The following is a 17,803-nucleotide window of genomic DNA, read 5'->3' as shown; positions in this document are numbered from 1 at the left end:
TACAGACTTACCGGAATACTGTTTCAATAAAAATTAAATGTTAAAATATTTTCAGCGTTTTGTGGTTTAGAAGAAGTTCAGTGCCTGTGTTGTTTGTCGAGGGGTGTAGAGAAGGGGCTGTGATATGCTTAGCAGCTTACAGCTGACCGACGATATTCAGATAGCTAGGTTTCTCACGCTTTTCCTCTGGCTTGATGTGGAAGTGGCTCTGAAGCTGACATATGGTGTATAACTCGAGAGGAGTAAGCATATTAAAATTGACTTGAGGGTGTTGGGTGTTTTTTTATTGTTGTTGGGCTAGAAAGCATTATTATTCCTGGGAGAAAAAAACCAAAGATTTCACAAAATTTGTTGTTTCAAAGGCATCAGTGAGTAAATTTATTAAATATTAAAAATAAAGCACCAAGAACTAGTCCAGGGTAAGTGAATTTTGCAGTGAGCTTATAGCACACTGAAAAACTAATCTACTGTGAGGAGTTTGTCTTCCTTCTGGCGCAATTTAGTTATTGGATATCTTTAAACTGTTTCTGAACCTTGAATAGGTGCCTCTACTCAGCATACACAGCTAAAGCATTTGACATCTCGTTATTTTGCAGCTCTGCCCCTTTGATTGAAATGTGAGGTGAAATCCAAGTTCTGTTGGAGTCAGCTGAAGAGGTCAAGCTGACTTCACTGGAACTCTATGTCCAGTCAGTTCTTTCCCTAAAATCCCAAACACCAGGAGGACGCTTTGGGCTTGTTTTCTCACTGTTTTCAGACTGAGCTGGTGGCTCTTGTTCTTCAGTTAGAAAACAAATCAGTCAATTGTAGGCCCGCACAACTAAGTACCTCGATAAGAAAGGGAACACGTGAGATGAAGATGATATTACTGCATAGGAAGAAATAATATTAGCACGGAGTTGATCACAAATTTTTGTTGTTTGGAAACTCTTTTATAGGTCTCACCAGATGTATTACATGTTTGGCTTCCTGTTTCTGGTATTCATTATTTTGGTTATTACATGTTCTGAGGCCACAATACTGCTCTGCTACTTCCATCTATGTGCAGAGGTAAGAAGTATTCATCAGTACTCATACTTAATACTGCTTTAAGGATGCTTCAAAAAGTTTAAGGCTTCTGTAATTTGGAAATAAGTATTACAGAAATCAGCATAAATACGGTTACTAAATGTCTTTCAACCATGACTTTAGAAAGTGAAGCAAGCTATTTTTAGCGAAGCTTGTAAATAAATAAATAGAACCCTGCACTGAGTACCATTAAGTCAGATACATCGTCAGAGTCTTAACTTCCTGTATTCTGAAGATCGATCCATCCATTAACTCTCCTCAGTCAAAGTGTTTTTGCATGCGCCCAACCGGAAGGGGGGAAAAAAATTCCTGGCTCACAGTGGTAGATTGGGCTTATTTGGGTGTTAAGTTTTCTACCTAGTTGATACTGATGTTTATGTTTCTTATCTCTAGTTGTGAATGATGTAGTTAGAGCAGTGTTGATTTTATATATAGCATTTTCTGTAGATTAAAAACTGCTCGCTTTGGGATAAAGTAATAATAGAAAACAGTTCACTTCTAGCTTTGCATTTAGTAACAGAGTCAATGTACTACAGGCATATGAAATATTACTCACTTTTTTTTCTCCCCACCACTTCTAGGACTATCACTGGCAGTGGCGTTCATTTCTCACGAGTGGTTTCACTGCAGTTTATTTCCTAATATATGCAATACATTATTTTTTCTCAAAACTGCAAATCACAGGAACAGCTAGCACCATTTTGTATTTTGGTTATACCATGATTATGGTTTTGATCTTCTTCCTTTTCACAGGTAAGTATATTGAACCTTGATTTTAAATGTTGACTCTGCCTTTAGCTTTGTGTAGGAGAAGCCTTGGCAAAACTTATCTTGATACAGAATCAAATTTATATATAGTCTTTGATTTTTGCCAAGCTAGTTTTGTTTCATTCTCCAACTCTGTCATCACAAATTCTAATGAAAGATGAAATAAGGTTGAGGCAAAACTGGACTGCTAAGTTGAGGTGTGGCCTACATTTAGATTTTGAAATATAAAAGCTTTAAACTTGATAAATATTTCTCCAGTTTTCATTCGTATGTTAGTTGTGTGTTTAAACTTTGATATTTTTTAAATTAATTGTTTTTGAAGATGCACTTCAAGCACATCGTCTGAAGCTGCAGTGGCACTTAAGCAAAAAATGCAGCTTTTGTGGAGTAGGAGGAAGGAAGAAAGAGGAATAAAGATTGACAATACTTTTTTTTTTTTCCTATTTGCTCTCTTCTGCAACTTTTTACCTTGTTTCCCCTGTTGCATTTAAGAAGTGGCAGGGGAAGGAGATCTTAACCATTTTTTGATACAGTTTTATTAGAACCTTGTCATCTTTACTGTGAGTTTCTGGGAAAGCACCTGTCTTAAGTATTGCGCTTCAATTTCCTCTTCAGTATGTCAGCTGAGGTGACAAAACCTTCCCTTTGTCATCTTCAGTACTAAAAGGGAATCTTCAGTCAGATAGGCTTATCCCTTGTTTGGGGTTGGAGGATGCAAGAAGTCTCCTTCCAAGGTCATGCAAAAAGGTAGCACTTGCCAATTCCTAAAAGTATTTTAAAATACTAAATTCTGTTCCAGCATACCCTACAGAACAATATTTTTGAGATTTTTGAACTGAGCTATGCTTTAAATGATTCAGGCTCCACATTTATGAAGAACTCTAATGATTCCAAAGGCTTTGATTTGGATTTATATATACAGCTATAAAGGCTGTGTTTTGAGGCCTCCTGGAACACAAATGGCTTTCAATCAGAGCTTTTAATACAGATCTCACTATAATTGTAAGTAGAATGTTCCACATAGCGCAGAGGAGAAGGAAAAAGAAGTCCAATAGGAAAAGAGAACTGACACTGGTGAATTATGCTTATTTTAAGAGTAACCAAATACTAATTTCAAAGACCTCGCTACTTCAACTTAGGAAATATGAAAGCAGTTTCTGGTCCACAGCCGAACACAGATGATGAAAAGGAACAAACTACATGTTTGTTGGGTTATTGCTTGTTAAAAAGTAGGGAATGCAACATTATGAAACCCTTCTGAACAGCTGTGTTGCAAATGTGGTTTTACATCCATGCATCTTTTAAAAAGCTACACTAACATATTTTGGCCTTGCTTGCATAAGTTTTGCAAACTGCACATCATCTCTATTTTTATTTATTTTGTGTGTTGATTAGTCAGCTGTTTTGAATACCTAGATCAGAGATTCCGCCTTCCTTTCTCACTCTGATTTCTTGCTCTGACTTTCTCTTAACCTTTATTTCTGATCTGGGTTTTCTAGAAGTCATATCAATGTTTAGAATTTAAGAATGTATGGTTGTTCAATTAGGAATAAATGTGTACTGCTGTATGCTGATGCTCCTGGCCCGCATCAGAAATGGAATGGCCAGCAGGACTAGAGAAATGATTGCCCCTTGTATGCAGTACTGGTGAGGCTGCACCTCAACTATTGTGCTCAGTTTTGGGTCCCTCGCTCCAAGAAGGATGCAACAAGAAGGACGTGGAGTTGCTTGAGCATGTGCAGAGAAGAGCAGTGAGGCTGGTGAAGGGACTGGAAAGCAAGACCTGTGAGGAGTGGCTGAGGGAATTGGGGTGATTTAGTCTGGAAAAGAGGAGGCTGAGTGGAAACCTTATTACTCTACAACTACCTGAAAGGAGGTTGCAGTGGGGAGGGCGTTGGTCTGTCATCTTAGGTGAAAAGGATGATAAAGTGATCGGACAGAAGTGATAGGATGCGAGGAAATGGTCTCGAGTTGCACCAGGGGAGGATTAGATTGGATATCAGGAAGAATTTCTTCACAGAGAGGGTCATCAAGCTTTGGAAGTGGCTGCCCAGGGATTTGGTAGAGTCCCCATCCCTGGACATATTTAAGAGACGTGCAAATGTGACACCAAGGGATGTGGCTCAGTGCTGGGACTAAGCAGGTCAGGTTGATGGTTGAACCTGACGATCTGGAAGGTTTTTTCTAACTTAAATGATTTTATGATTCTATGTAGATAATTTTAAATGTGATGCAAACGCAAAGCAACGTGAAAAAATAAGCAGGCTTTGTGTAAGGGTAAGATCAGTTAATTCAATTTCACTAGCTTTCCTAGCAGATACTTGGTATGTCTGCCATAACAGTGAACAGCTTGGGTTAAAACCAGAATTGCATTTACCCTGCGTGCTTTGTTCAGTCTGTTCTACTTGGGATGCATGTAGTAATTGTGGACTGTGCGCATACAAGATAGAGGGGACTGTACAGTGAATTTTCTGTGCTGAGACCTGCTTTAGGTTTAGCTGCCTTTCTGCACCTTACACGTGTAATTTCCGTGTTTCACTGCACTTGTTCTGTCAAGCCAGTCATGTTGCATGACATCTTCTAGAGGCTTTAAGATGTGCTCCCAGTGTGCTCCAGTGTGCTCCCTCTTCCTTTGCTCACACATTCACTTTCAATTGACTCTTAACGATGGGTTGTGCAGTGCCTGCCAGTCAATTTGGGGAATCCTTTTTGGGATAGGCTCACAAGGATGCAAAGAAGAGGCGGTTTGCTCTCCAACCTCTTGAGATGATTCCTGTAGTAGCAATTCGTATGTAATTGGGACAGTGGAGATGCAAGTCATGATGTCTAACTCAAGCTAAACTTCTGTATTTTGTATGTTTAAGCTCTTAGAAATTTTCAATTTTTGTATTGAAATTGGGGGAGAATATGCAAAGTTAACCGTAGGGTTAGAACTTCGAAGCATTATATGCTTAATGATTTTTTTTATTGACCTCCCATGAGATTAAGAGCAAATTACCCATAATTCAAGAGAACAGCCCTATTTCTTAACATCCAAAAATATTTTTGTCCATTTAGCTTGGCATGCTAATTGCATTCAAAGGTGAATATTTTCAGTTCTCTGAGATTCATTGAAATGCTTTGAGATAAGGTTTCATAGCAAAAGTTAGAGGCAGGTTAAAGGGGTAGGCAGTTCTTCTCCAGATTATTATATGAAAAACCGTACTAACAATTTAGCAAAAACTGCTCCTAAAGGCAACTGACTTCCTGTGTCAGGATGATAAAGAAGCTAAAAAGAGAAAATCGTAATTGTTGTATCAAATCTATTCTGCTGCTGCTTACTCATCTGTTAAAAATTGTCAGTATCAGGAAGGGTTTTGATGGTGCCCTGCTGCTATGTCAGTGTAACACATGCTTCAGGCACTTGCTTCCATACTGCATTCCAGGTCATTGATCAGACTCAGCAGGCAAAATACCGGGAGCTACATGACAAATCTTTGATTCACAGCTGGGACCACAACTACGTATCATAGTAAATGAGTCAGTTAAACATCAGTAGTTTAGCAAGCGTGAAAGAAAAAAAAATCACTGTGATATCATTCATGGTTCCTTACAAGCTTGTATGCTGAATAAGTTAGTACACAACTTCTGTTGTGCCTCTTAGCAAATATTAAATACAGGTGATTTTTTGGAAGGTGACATTATAAAAGGTAGTCAGGCAAAAATCAGATAATCCTCAATGCTTTTTTCCTGTCCTAGTTTTTGTGGGAAGCGAAGGTTCCTGTAACAGCTGTTCTGAGCTGCTTTTAAGTCCAGTATCATTCTGACTGAGGCTGCATTTTGAAGCAATACAGTTAGATTAATGAAGTCCAACTGCATTACCTATTTTCCGTTCAAAAAAATATGTTTATTAAAAGCTTCTATCTGTTGGAGCTTCAGAACAAGTTCTCCTTCAGCTAAAATTATCAGGGAAACAGTCTTTGTCCGTAAATTTCAGTTCAGGTTTGCTTATGCATTAGGCAGTGAAAATGTATTTCAGAAAGTGTTTGTTTTTAAGGTATGTAACATGTTTTCAATAGAACATACAAGTTGCCTAGGAACTGCTCCATGTTTTTAATTTTTTATTAACTTGATTTATGCAGAAATAAATGTAGTGCTCTAATTCTCCAAGACCTTAAAATACACCTAAGATACGTGAACTTCTTTTGATGCTGTCAGTCTAGTTGGTTTGTTAAATTTACAACAATATTCCAACCAGCTGAGCAGATCAGGTAAAGCGTTCGTGGTTAGTCACTGAAGAAGGGTGAAATGGAGCAATATGCAGGGGTTGGACTGGGGAATAATGAGAACAGCAAAGAACAAATATGTAGAAAGAGAAATGACACAACCTAAAATGAGTCTTTCAGATTATACATTTCTGATTGTGAAAATTAAATACTTTATTATAGTAGTTGATGCCTATGAAGACCAGGTTCTGTCTATCACTTTATTTGATAGATGGTACTGAAGACTACAGATAGTAGATTGCATATAAGTCCTGATTCATAAACTATAGATAAAAATTCATCTGTTGTGTAAGGTTTCCTAAAATGTATGTTTTTTTTTTTTCTAGGGACAATTGGATTCTTTGCATGCTTTTGGTTTGTAACCAAAATCTACAGTGTGGTGAAAGTTGACTGAAGAAACCAATGTAAAGAATTAACACAGAAGAGGCTTAATCTTCATTAACGTAACTTAAAGACCTGGTCTAGTCGATGAACTTGAGCTTTATCAGAAGTATTGGCTTCCTATTCTTTTGAGAATGATACTGAATATGCAGCTACCCCAAACACTTTTTTCCACTAACACGTTTGTATTGTGACTTAACAACCTGTTTTCATTCAGATCTTAATGAAGATCAGAGTTACAATATTTATGCATTTGTAAATACAACTATACTTCAAAAGAAATGTTAAATTCTAATGGCAGAATAGAAGTGGCTGTATTACACAACTTAATGATACTTCTGATTAAAGTACGACTGTAAATAGGATTTTCTAGCTTGGTAGGTGGGATGAATTATTTTTCTTTGAGGGAAATGAGAACTTTTTATTATGCTAACTTTGAAGGATGACTCTTAAGAAGTGTTGCTTTTAGTTTGGATGTGATTTTTATTTTTTACTGGTATTATGTCCATAAATATTCTGATTTCTGTGACTTCATTAGTTTCAGTGTTCTTGGCCTTTTAAACTACGTGCCTCTGAGTCCTTGAATTTATAAATTCATAATCTAATAAATATTGTAAAAATGTCTTCAGTGGGTCATTACCTATTATAAATTCATAAAAATCTGTAAATACAATTATATTGAAGAGGGATGCTTAAAGATTGCATAGAGTATTTTATGGCATTTTCTGCAGTTTTATGTGTATTGACGCACCTTTAGGTCTGCAAGACATGTTATTTGCGTTACATGGCTATAACGCTACAATGTGATTGTGGCATGTGAGAACGAAATTATACACACAAATGGCCAAAAACCTCTACAGCATTATTTCAGTCCTTAACCCAGGTACTTAACCCAGTCCAGAGACTGCTGTGGAATTGTCAATATGTTGAGAAGATCTTAATGCATGAGTCAGCATCCTCTGCTGGTCATGCTTTCAAGAGATCTTGATGATGCATATTCTATATGGCAACTATTGCCGATTGTACTTGATGTAGGTTAAAAAAAATAAAAGCAAATTACTATTTTTGCCTTATATTAAGAGACTAAAGTCAATTTCAGGTGACTATCATTAAACCTATATTTGCTTTTTTTGAAAATGGAATATTTTATTCATACTTTGTTCAGTAATTTAGATTCAAAACACAATTTGGCTTTTGGCATTTTTTCACAAGCCTGATAAAATTTTATTTAAAATTAATCATCATGTATCACTTGTCATTCATAAGGTTGCTTTCTTCATCCTTACTGGTTTGCTTTTCTAAAAGACCTTAACCTAATGATGGTTGAATACTGAACCCAATAAAAATATCTTTGGTTAAGGTAACTTGTCATTATTAACCTCCTAGAAGTTGGCATGTAAGTACTTCAGGTAATGTTTCCTCAATTGTTGTGCTCCACAACCCCTCCTGGATGAACCACACTTCTCTCACGTTCTGCCTATCCCCATCCCCAGCTGTGTTCAGTTGTGGACAGAATTCAGAATTGTTTTCATGCCCCTCCCTCCCTACATACACTCATTGTGTAATGCTGATTTCAGATAAATCCTCCATGTTTTATATTCAAAACAAGAAAGGGTTGAGTGGTTGTTCTTTAATGCAGTGAGCTGTAGTGTGGCTTGATTTAAAATTTTAGAAAGTATATAATTGAATAACCTTAGTATCCTTGTTTTTGTCATTACCTACTGTGTGGATATCCATTGCTCAAAATCATCAGTAGTTGCACAAATGCTAACATCTAGTTTGAGAAACATGAATCAGTTGTCTGTTATTGAAATAAAAATGCAATAGGTGCTCAAGAATTTCAGCGTGGTGTTAAGAAAACAGGTTTTTGAGACTTCCAACTGCTGTTTAAGAGTCAGATTGCTAGAAGTAAGATGTAGCCATTCTGGTACATATATGGGTTTGAAACAGGTATATTTCCCTTTGTTTCCCTCAAAACTAGTTGACAAATCATGGCAGATTCTTAAGTATCTAATTTCTACCTTTAAGTGGACTGTGGTGTTTCATTATCTCCTGGAATGTTATCTTCTGGAATGCAAACCGACTGCAAACAAGTTTTTCCAAGCAGCCCTGCATTTTCATAATAGTAGCTGGTGTGGAATTTGGAATGGTTGAGTTTCAGTGTGCAGTAGTTGAGAAGGTCCAGAAAGATTTAACAGAAGGGCTTTTCTGAAGTTGTCACCTCTCTTGGAATCCATCTATGCCTCAGATTGTTAGAAGTTCTTGTAGTATTTTGGCTTCTGGTGCATGTTAGGGCAACAATATATTCTGCTGTGTACTATATCTGTACCTTACGTCTGTTGGGAGGCCTGGGCTTGTCTAAACATTGAAAAATACCAGCCTCTTCCAAAACATTTCTATATTAGCCAACACTTTCTGAAAATGCATTCATGGCACAGATATCTAAGAAAACGTGAATGAATAAGAAGATGAGGAGGTAGGAGCAAAGTGCTGAGCAGCATGAAGACAGAGCAAACTTAGACAAAGAATAATGCTTCAGATCAGTGTCAGTTTTTTGGTGGTTGGTAAATTATTCAAAAGCTGGTTCTTCAGAGTTTGAACCAACTGGTCATCATTGCCAAATTCAGTCCTAAAGTAATCATCCAAGTCTGGTTTTGAAATGGGCTAATCACAACTACTGGTTGAGTACGAGCTAGTCATGGGCAACGTGCTAGCAGGCTTTGTACCGTGTTCAGGTAAAAGACACTGAGGGGGAAAGGCTGTGGCCACTACTGCTGTCTCCTGTTTTCTTCTTCCTTTCTCCCATTTTGCAGCTTTGCCCAGGGTAGCTGTGAACCAGGCTTCCCCGTGTTTCGTCCCGCTGTCTCGCATGAAAGCAAAGAGCAGTGATTACCCTAACTAGCTCTTGCAAATAGCACCGTGTTTTTGTGTTTGCAAGCGCAGCTGCCCAGAACGTGTGACGCAGATGTAGCGACTAGCACGGAGAGGAGGCACGTAGGCAGCATCGTGGGAGCTGTAGGTGCATTTCCATGTTTCTGTGATGCCACTTACTGTCCCTTTGGGACTTGGGAAGAGCGATGGTTTCGCACAGATGTCCGTTAATATTTGTGGATGGAGGAGAAAGCCTAGCCTATGTGGGATTAGAGGCAGATGAGCTGTCTGGTTGTTGGATATTGAGGTAGAAGGGAGGCCCAGGAGTTTCTCTGTTTGCTTGAAAAATGCTTTAAGTGGGTACTTTAGTCTTGTCGTAGGTGGTTCCCACATTTCCTTCAGGAAAAGTGAGTGTTGGAGAGAAGCGAGGAGAAGGCAGAACAGGATGAAATTCAGGCAGGTATCTGAGGCTCAGAATTATGATCACCTGAATAACATGTTAGAAGGGACAGGAGACACAAATTGGGTTCTGTCTGTCAGAACTGATGTGATACAAAGCAAATGTGGATGAGAAACACCATTTTACTAACATTAAAGGGCAAAAATGGCAACCCCTAAATTAAGAAAAATGGGCTGGACAACATCTGTACTTCAGGTAAGGCCGGGGAGGAGTGAGGATGGGAGGACTTTGAAAAGGAGTGGTGGGGATTTAGAGGATGTGGCTTTGGTCAGTAGAGTTTGAAATTGTGGCCAAGTACTTCTGCAGAGCTTTGTGGGGTTGCTGCTGCCTATCCTGGCTACACCAAAAGTGCACAATAAATAAAAATGGGTTGCTCAGTGAATTGTTATTACTCATTAAATTGTTGTTAGCTGATAGAGATCTTGACTTTTACAGGTAAGGAGTAAGTTGTGTGTAATCCTACAATAAAAGTCTGGTAAATTCTACAAGCTGGTAGAAATTATGTATTTGATAAATATTGTCCTGAGCTTTTTTTATAATTTGTAATTGAATATTGCAGTGATGTTGGATTTAGTTTTTCTGCTGCAGCTACCTCAACTGTCATATTGTATGAGCTAGAACTTTGATAAGCGTAGCTGGTGTGGGACGCATGCAACCATGACTTCATGGAGTTGTACCCGGTCCTCTTTCTGTGCCTTACCAGTTCGGGCAACAGCTTCATTCCTGGGGGCAGCTCTATGCTCTTCATAACTTTTCTTAATGTTTCTCAAGTGATCTGTTCATCCAAGTTAGTACTTTCTGAAATCTCTGCTTGTCCCCTTGGGTTAATTATTAGTCATCGTTAGAGAATGATGCGTATTCTCAAGTTGAGCAATTTCATCTCTGCTTTTACATCCTTTTCCTCCTTTCAGTTACTGCTCCTCCAAAAGTAGCTTTTGTTTTTATTTCCAACCCTTGTTCTTGGAGCACATCACAACTGAGTATTTTCCCACAGGACAGATTACTTGTGCAGAAGCGTTCTAGTCTTCACCCCAGTAGTTTCGTAAAATTCACCTCCAATTTCACCTTTATTCTCAGTGTCTGGCTGTTTCTCCTTATACTGGATGGTTAACAGCAATCTGCTCGTTTATGTAGCTACATAAAGCTGACTCCTGAAATGCTTCTCCAATTACCTTGTACATTGTCTTCGGGTACGTGTGTGTACACGAGTGCACGACACTTCAGTTTTCAGGCACTTACGGCATAAATCTGCGGGGTCTACAGGAAAACTTAATTTATCAGTTGATTATCGCATAGCTGCCACCACAGGTTTTCTTTCCTTTTATCTGAAACATCTGGAGCTCGCTGTTGGTGAGATGGGAGTAGTTAACTGCTTGTAAATCAAACGTGCCAGAAGATTGCAAACGCAACCTGTCGTGTTTGGATGACAGCACATTCCTGCAGCCTCACGGGATTCCTGCGCTTCCCATGAAAACGCAGCTTAAGCTCCCTTCCCTCGGAGGTATTTTAGCATCACCTGCTGGCCACCGCACGTATAAACTCTCCGAGCGTAGGAGCAGAGTTAAGGGGATGATAAGATGATTTTTTCCACAGCACACTATTGGAGGGGCGGGGAGGGCTTGTCCTTGCTGCAATATATTTAATTATGCATGCTAATTCCAAGTTTCTGGATGATCGAGGATAAAGAACAATAATCTTAATCATTCAAATAAGTTATCCGTGAAGATGTCTCATGTACCTACTGTGGGCATATTTCTGGAAAGAATCCCTCAGAATGAATTGTTTCAGACACACAGCCTTTCTTTGTGAGGATTAGGCCTCCCACCCAGATACCTTTGATACCTTCAAGCAGTTGTTTCTAAGCCCACTAAAAAGGGGATGCCTCGGAGGGGGCCTTGCACAGGTGTCCTGACAGGCTTACCTGCTGTGAGGCCGGTTGGTTGCTGTTTCCTGGCTTCATGCTTTCAATAGTGTCAAGTCATCACTTTTGAACAGTTCAGCACGAGTATAGTTGTGCTACTGCTGGCCAAAGGTTTACTCTGTCTTGCTTTCTTTTTTTCCGCTTTCTCTGATCATATAGGATCAGGTCAGGATGATTTAATTTTCTCTTAACTTTGGAAAAATAATTGCTAGAGAAAACATTTTCTCTATTTTTCCCATCTTTCAATGACTATCTTTTGATTCGTTCGAAATTAACTATGGAACTGAGGTACTTGCAACCACAGAGCAACCTGGCTCAGCTGCGACCGGAGGGAAGAAGCGGACGCGGTGACCTCCCAAGGCACTTGCACTGCCCAGCCCCTGCCTACCCCTGCTGTAGCCGAAGCGGCAGAGCGAGAGGGAAGCTCGCCCATCACTGGCGTGCTATGAGGTGGGACACCCTCCGCTCCTGCCTGTTGTGCCCAAAAGGTCAGACCTCTTTTCTACATTTTTTCCATTTTTTTTCCTGCAGGTTCTCACAAGGAGTCCTGAAGGCTCCTCCCCTGGAAGCCGCTTGTCTCTGCTCGCTGCAGCAAGGCTAGCGAGACAGCAGAGAAGAAATGGATGCTTTCTGTCACCCTTTTCCTGCTGTCCCCAGGCTGCAGTGACAGCAGCGGGGCTAAATTACACAGTCACGCGTGCTCTCCTGCTGCATGATGTCAGATCAGCGCAGTGCCGAGGCAGGTGGAGCGCAAGGCAAAGGGAAGCAGCAGGGGGCCTTAAATTGACAGCTTATCCCGGGAGGCTGGGTGATGGCAGTAGCTCTGGACAAAAACTGCAGAGAGGAAGAAAGGGGTTTCCTTCCCTTCAAGAGGGGCAATGTCCAAACCCGGGGGGCAAAGCCCAAACAAAGAACTGCTCGATGTTACCAGGACAATGCTGCTTTATCAAAACCAAGTGTTTTTCTGTCGGACTGCTACCAGTTTCAAGCAGGGATATTTTTTGGTGGTGGAGTCTTCTTACATCCAGAACTGAATTTCTGAAGAGAGCAAGATGAACAGACAAATTTAGGGAGATTAGGAAAGTGAGCCTAAATCCCCAGAGAATTCCTTGACCACTGGATTATTTTGGGGTTAATGGGTCTCTCTTTCTGTCTCTGAAACAGCTTTGTAGACTGAGGTTTTTGAAGACAATTCCCATACAGAATAGGGTAGAACTTGAATCTCAGAGTTTTGTTGGACAGGAAGCCATTTCCAGGGCAATTTCATCACTGCTACTTACGTGTTTTTTTTGCTTGTTTGTTTTTTAACCAGCACTCCTCCTGTGTAAGCCATCCACTGGGTCGTTTGATGCAGAAATATACTTCTGCATGCTGTAAGATGAGTCCCAGTGCTCAACATTCAGACAAATATCCAGCAGAAGCCCCTACAGACAGACATCGACCATCGCTGTGTGACCATCGCTAGGGAGGGAAAATTGTAGCCCTGGACTCCTTCATGAAAACGCTGCCGAAGGAAAAGGGGAGAAATAGAAAATGGAAATGGCAATAAAAACATCAGAGTTCTAAGGCTGCAAGTAGGTGATAGCAAAGAAAAATATTCCCTCTTCAACTCCTGATCACCTTTGCATCTCACAGCCTGAGTAAATACAGAGAAGGCTGTGACACAGCTAGGTCCTATACAGTGGGTTGCAGAAATTTATAGCGCTGAAAGATAGTTGGGGAAGAACAAATAAATGTGCGCTTAGAAAGTCTACAGAAGAGCTTAATTTACGGAAGTCAAGCTCTAACAGAAAGTCTGAGCTGGCTGGAATGAAGGAAAAAGAATTTGAAAAAAAAAATGGGAAAAAAATTGAAAGTGTAAGGTAATACAAAGCTTTAATTGTATTTAAAATCATTTTGGTGCAAAGAATTCATTGAAAGTTATTGGTAAATATTAGGAATATCAAGGAATTGGGTGTTTTCAAAAAGTCGCAATGCAGAAACTGATACTAAAGAAGTTTGTTCTTGTTAATGGGATCAAAACCAGGGCAGGGTATAAGAAGAAAAGGAAAACTGCTGCCGTAACCCAGTTTGGGCAAGGCCACCTTCCAGTGCAGAGCTGACCCTCCAGCACCTCCAGTCGCAGGCATGCTGTTACACGGCGATTGCTTCCTTGAATTACAGATCCTAGAAGACAGTGGGAAGCCGGAAATCATCCCCTTGGCCCCACCAAGCTCTGCGTTTCTGTGAGCCTGTGATCTGATAACGTCTCAGGTTTTCACGATCCCTTTGGCCTTCTCTCCTTCAGTGCCTCCTTGGGTGCGATGCCAGCTGTTTTCCTGCTCTCACCGTCCCCTCCAGCACTAAAACTCGGGGGTTCCCTCACAGCAGGCTTGGTGCTCCTACCAGGCGTCACAGGGAGAGACACCGTTTTCGGTTCAGGGGCTGAACTAGAATTTTTGTGTCATCAGCTGTGTTTATGTGGGTAGCTGTCACAACAGCCTTCACTCACAGCAGCACTAAATATAAACCAGTGTTAAAATTTTTAAAAATATATTTAAAAAAAAAAAAAAGGAAAGCTGTGCTGCTGAAGGATTATCCAGGGCCCTGTCCATGCTGAAAGCACCGCATGACCTCCTTCACAAAGTGGTAGTCAGAGAAAACCACGCTGGCTGCGTAGCAGTGCGCACCCCCCTGGTGACGCTGGACGGCAGCCTCTTCCCAAAAATGCTGCTGCTGGGTGTTCCTCTTGAAGCCTGCATGGGTGTGTCTCTAGATTATCCTATTTTTTGAGGAATGCTTGCTGCCCCTATAGATGATAACGGCTTGCCATGTGATGTATGGTGTACATCTATCTGCCGGCAAAATTATTTGTAATTTTTACTTTCAGTTTAACATAGGTTTAATTGTCTCGATTTAAGCCTCTTGCACTAACACTAAGCTGCTTTTGTTTTTACTTTGGATCCAATAATTTTAATGTTTCCTCCATATGGCAGTGGGTTTTCAAAGGAAAAAAAACAACGTTTGAGGCAGAGTTGCTTGAATGGATTGAAATTAGGAAAGTGAAACTAAAATTAGGACTGAAACTAAAATAGGAGTGAAACTAAAACAGGACTTCAGGCTAATGTGACGTATAGAGGGAACTCTTGAGCGATAGATACTATATCAAACATTTGACAAGCATGTTTGTGTCTTACGCTCAGCCTTTCTGTGTTTGCAGTGGGTTCTCTGGCTTCAGCAGCAGCTGGATAGGCAGCAATAGCTGCCACTAGGATGAATGCCAGAGACTAACAGTTATAAAACACATTTCAGTGATTTTAAACAATGCATTACACCTCCTTGTCAGAAGTATTTTTGTCAAGCGTAACTGGTCTGTGAGCTTAATCTGCAAGTGTAATGAATGTTGTTAGCTGGGTCGCCGTTATATTCAGCTGGATTATTAGCACAGACAGAAATATGGATCAGTGATCCAGTTTTTTTTTCAGTCCAGTTGGTATATTGGTAAATATTCTCCCTTTGAGCATGTTTAACCATTTGTTATGTTGGTAAAACCAGAGCTTTACCTGGAGCGTGAAATCTGGGTCCTCTTCCCGTTTTGGCTGTGAGGAGGTTACCACCCAGGCTGTGGAGCAGCACTGCCAAGGACGGCATCTCGGAGGTTATTTTCCTGGCAGATCTGCAGACTGAAATGTTTGTAAGGCCATCCCAAACTCACGGTGGTTCAAACATACCGGGTTAGCCAGGATCTCGTGCTCAAACCAGCTGAATTTCACTGGAGAGCTGTAGGGTCAATTGTGTGATCCTTTTTCTCAAGTCACTCGGCAGTTCAGCAGGTTCTCAACTAGCAGTAGGTCATTTATAGGCGTGAAGCCACCTGAAAGTGAGTCTCTGCGTTGCTTTAGTTAAAGCACAAGTCTGTTTTCACTGTAAAGAAGCCCTGTGGTGTAGGAGGATGGCTAACTGGCATGTTTCTGCACCCGATAGCATTCCGCTACTTGCATTTATGTTGTTGGTCACTCCACGGCTGGGCTCTAAGGTAGGACGTTTTTCTATCCTTGGATAACCCAAAATAGCCGGAATTGTAGTGAACGGATTCCCTTCACATCAAAACTGCTCATGAAATCTTATCACACTTGCCAAATCCTTTTCTTCTCTTTATAAAAATGAGAAAATGACCTCATTAAAGTGAGATGTTAGCCTTTTGATATTCAATGTTAGCCTTTCGATATTCAATGGCCTCTGAAAAACCGCTCTATTTTGAAATGTGCTGCTTTCTGACATGACGGAAGTCAACAGCATCTAAATGATGTTTCAGAGATTATATTCAGGATATGAACTATACTTACAATGATTATTCCTACCTCTTGATTCTGGCAAACTTACTGGCTGAGAAAGTCTTAGTAAAAATCAGGCAAGGCTCTATTCCCTGGTTTTGGGGTTGGGCGTGTTTTGTTTTTGTGTTTTTTTTTTTGGTTGGTTTGTTTGTTTTTCCCTCTGCCATTGAAAGCATGAAATAGTGCAGCCTTTTACGTTAGGACTCAGAATTGTGAAAAATTACGGAAGGTCTGTGAGAATTGTGCGTAGGCTAGATTGAACTTCTCTAAGTCTTCTTTAAGTGTTTCTTTCATTTATGACAACAAAGTGGAGTATAACTTCTGAAACTAGCAGTAAGCTAATCCAAACTGCTAGTGCCACAGGGCTAAATTATAAAGGACTTTAATAAAATTAATGAGAAGTAACAGCTGCGTTGTACAGACCTTTCAGATTCGGATTAGATAAACATCGGATGCTCCTTGAACGTTGTCTCACAGAGAGTAGCGTGGGGAAGGAAGTTGGTTCATCAAAGCACACCAGCTTTTTTCTATGTGTTTTTACCCCTGGTTCTTTGAACACAACTGCAGCAGCTCTCAGAGCTGTGCTGAAAGGCTGCCGAAGGTCTGTCGTTTCATCCACGTGGCTTCAGGTGCCACTTTCTGGACCACGAAGGTTTTCAGCCCCCCTCTGGGCACAACCATCGTTGCGTCTTCCTTACATGCAACTCGCGCTTGCTCCCGAAGTGATGCCTTTGTGGATGCCTTGTGCCAGCTCCATTCACTGTGCCCTTGTGCGTGGGGTTTCATAAGCTTCTTACAAACCATCTCCTCGTATGTCCAGGGGCTGCAAAGATGCAGAAAGTGGACCCAAAACCAGATATGACTTGCTGAGACGTCCGTGGAAGGGAGATCTCCAGCACAGGCACAATGGCAGACAGAGTCTTAGTTCCTTGATGTGGAAGTGTCTGCACGTCCCTTCAGAAATACCCAAATTATGCTATTATGTACAATAGGGACCTGAGCCATCAACAATGGGATGTTCAAAAAAAAAATCCTAAAACTGGAATTAGAAACAATTTTTTAAATCTGATACTCAGTATAACTGAAATTGGGTGCTAATGCTTTCCACCTCAGGCAAAGATGTGCTGTTCTACTTACCAGCCAGTGAATACCGTATGTTTTAGAGACATTTTTTTCATCTCAACACTTCAATGCTGAAATTTTACTTTTCCTGGTGGTTCACTTGAAACAAGTGTCAACCAGAGTTCAGCTCTCCATTATACAGAGGGAGCTTTAAAGACAATGATCCGTGGCAGACACGTAAACAAAACCAAGGGGCTCTGCCTTTTAAACCCACCCCGTTTCCCTCCCCCCTTCCACCCAGTAAACAGCTTCTGGCTGCAGATTTGGTCCTTTATAGAAGAGATTTTTAAGATCCCAGCTGACCTGTCCAGCAGCCTGGTAATCCTCAAATCATCTGCTTGCCATCCTAATGTGGAGATGTCACTGAAAAGGCTTGTTGACAACCTTCTGTTGCGTTAGAGGTAGGTCTGTAAAACTGCGGCCGTCGTAGTCAGTTAAACTTTAACACATGGCTGGATAAAACTTCCCTTTCTGACAAATTCAGAAAGACTGCTGACAGGAGAAAATTGCACGGAAAAATACATGTTTTCCAGTTCGCTTTGGGTTAGATTAAGTTGATGTGATTCATGTAACATCTTGTGAACTCTAAAAATATTTTTTTAAGTTAGTATTTCACAAGTCTGAATGTCCTTTC

The 17,803-nt window shown here is 40.5% G+C and overlaps 1 protein-coding gene and 1 long non-coding RNA gene across 2 annotated transcripts in view; one reads left to right on the top strand and one right to left on the bottom strand.

The window, feature by feature from the left end:
- TM9SF2 (transmembrane 9 superfamily member 2) overlaps positions 1-7,106 on the top strand; it is a 26,459-nt gene extending 19,353 nt beyond the window's left edge. Inside the window, exons 15-17 of the mRNA XM_080575927.1 lie at positions 939-1,050; positions 1,650-1,821; positions 6,428-7,106. Of these exons, the coding sequence (XP_080432053.1) occupies positions 939-1,050; positions 1,650-1,821; positions 6,428-6,495 (352 nt within the window). The 3' untranslated portion in view covers positions 6,496-7,106. The remainder of the gene's footprint in view (positions 1-938; positions 1,051-1,649; positions 1,822-6,427) is intronic.
- On the bottom strand, positions 6,408-17,803 carry LOC308187729. Its single transcript, XR_013944886.1, has 2 exons — positions 17,473-17,803; positions 6,408-16,870 (listed from the first exon to the last, which is right to left on the bottom strand). It is a non-coding gene; the product is annotated as an uncharacterized lncRNA (long non-coding RNA).

This window comes from Anser brachyrhynchus, assembly GCF_964034855.1.
Source record: "Anser brachyrhynchus genome assembly, chromosome: 1".
Classification (NCBI taxonomy): Eukaryota; Metazoa; Chordata; class Aves; order Anseriformes; family Anatidae; genus Anser; species Anser brachyrhynchus.
The sequence above is the reverse complement of the archived record's forward strand: the minus strand, read 5'-3'. Positions and strand labels throughout refer to the sequence as shown.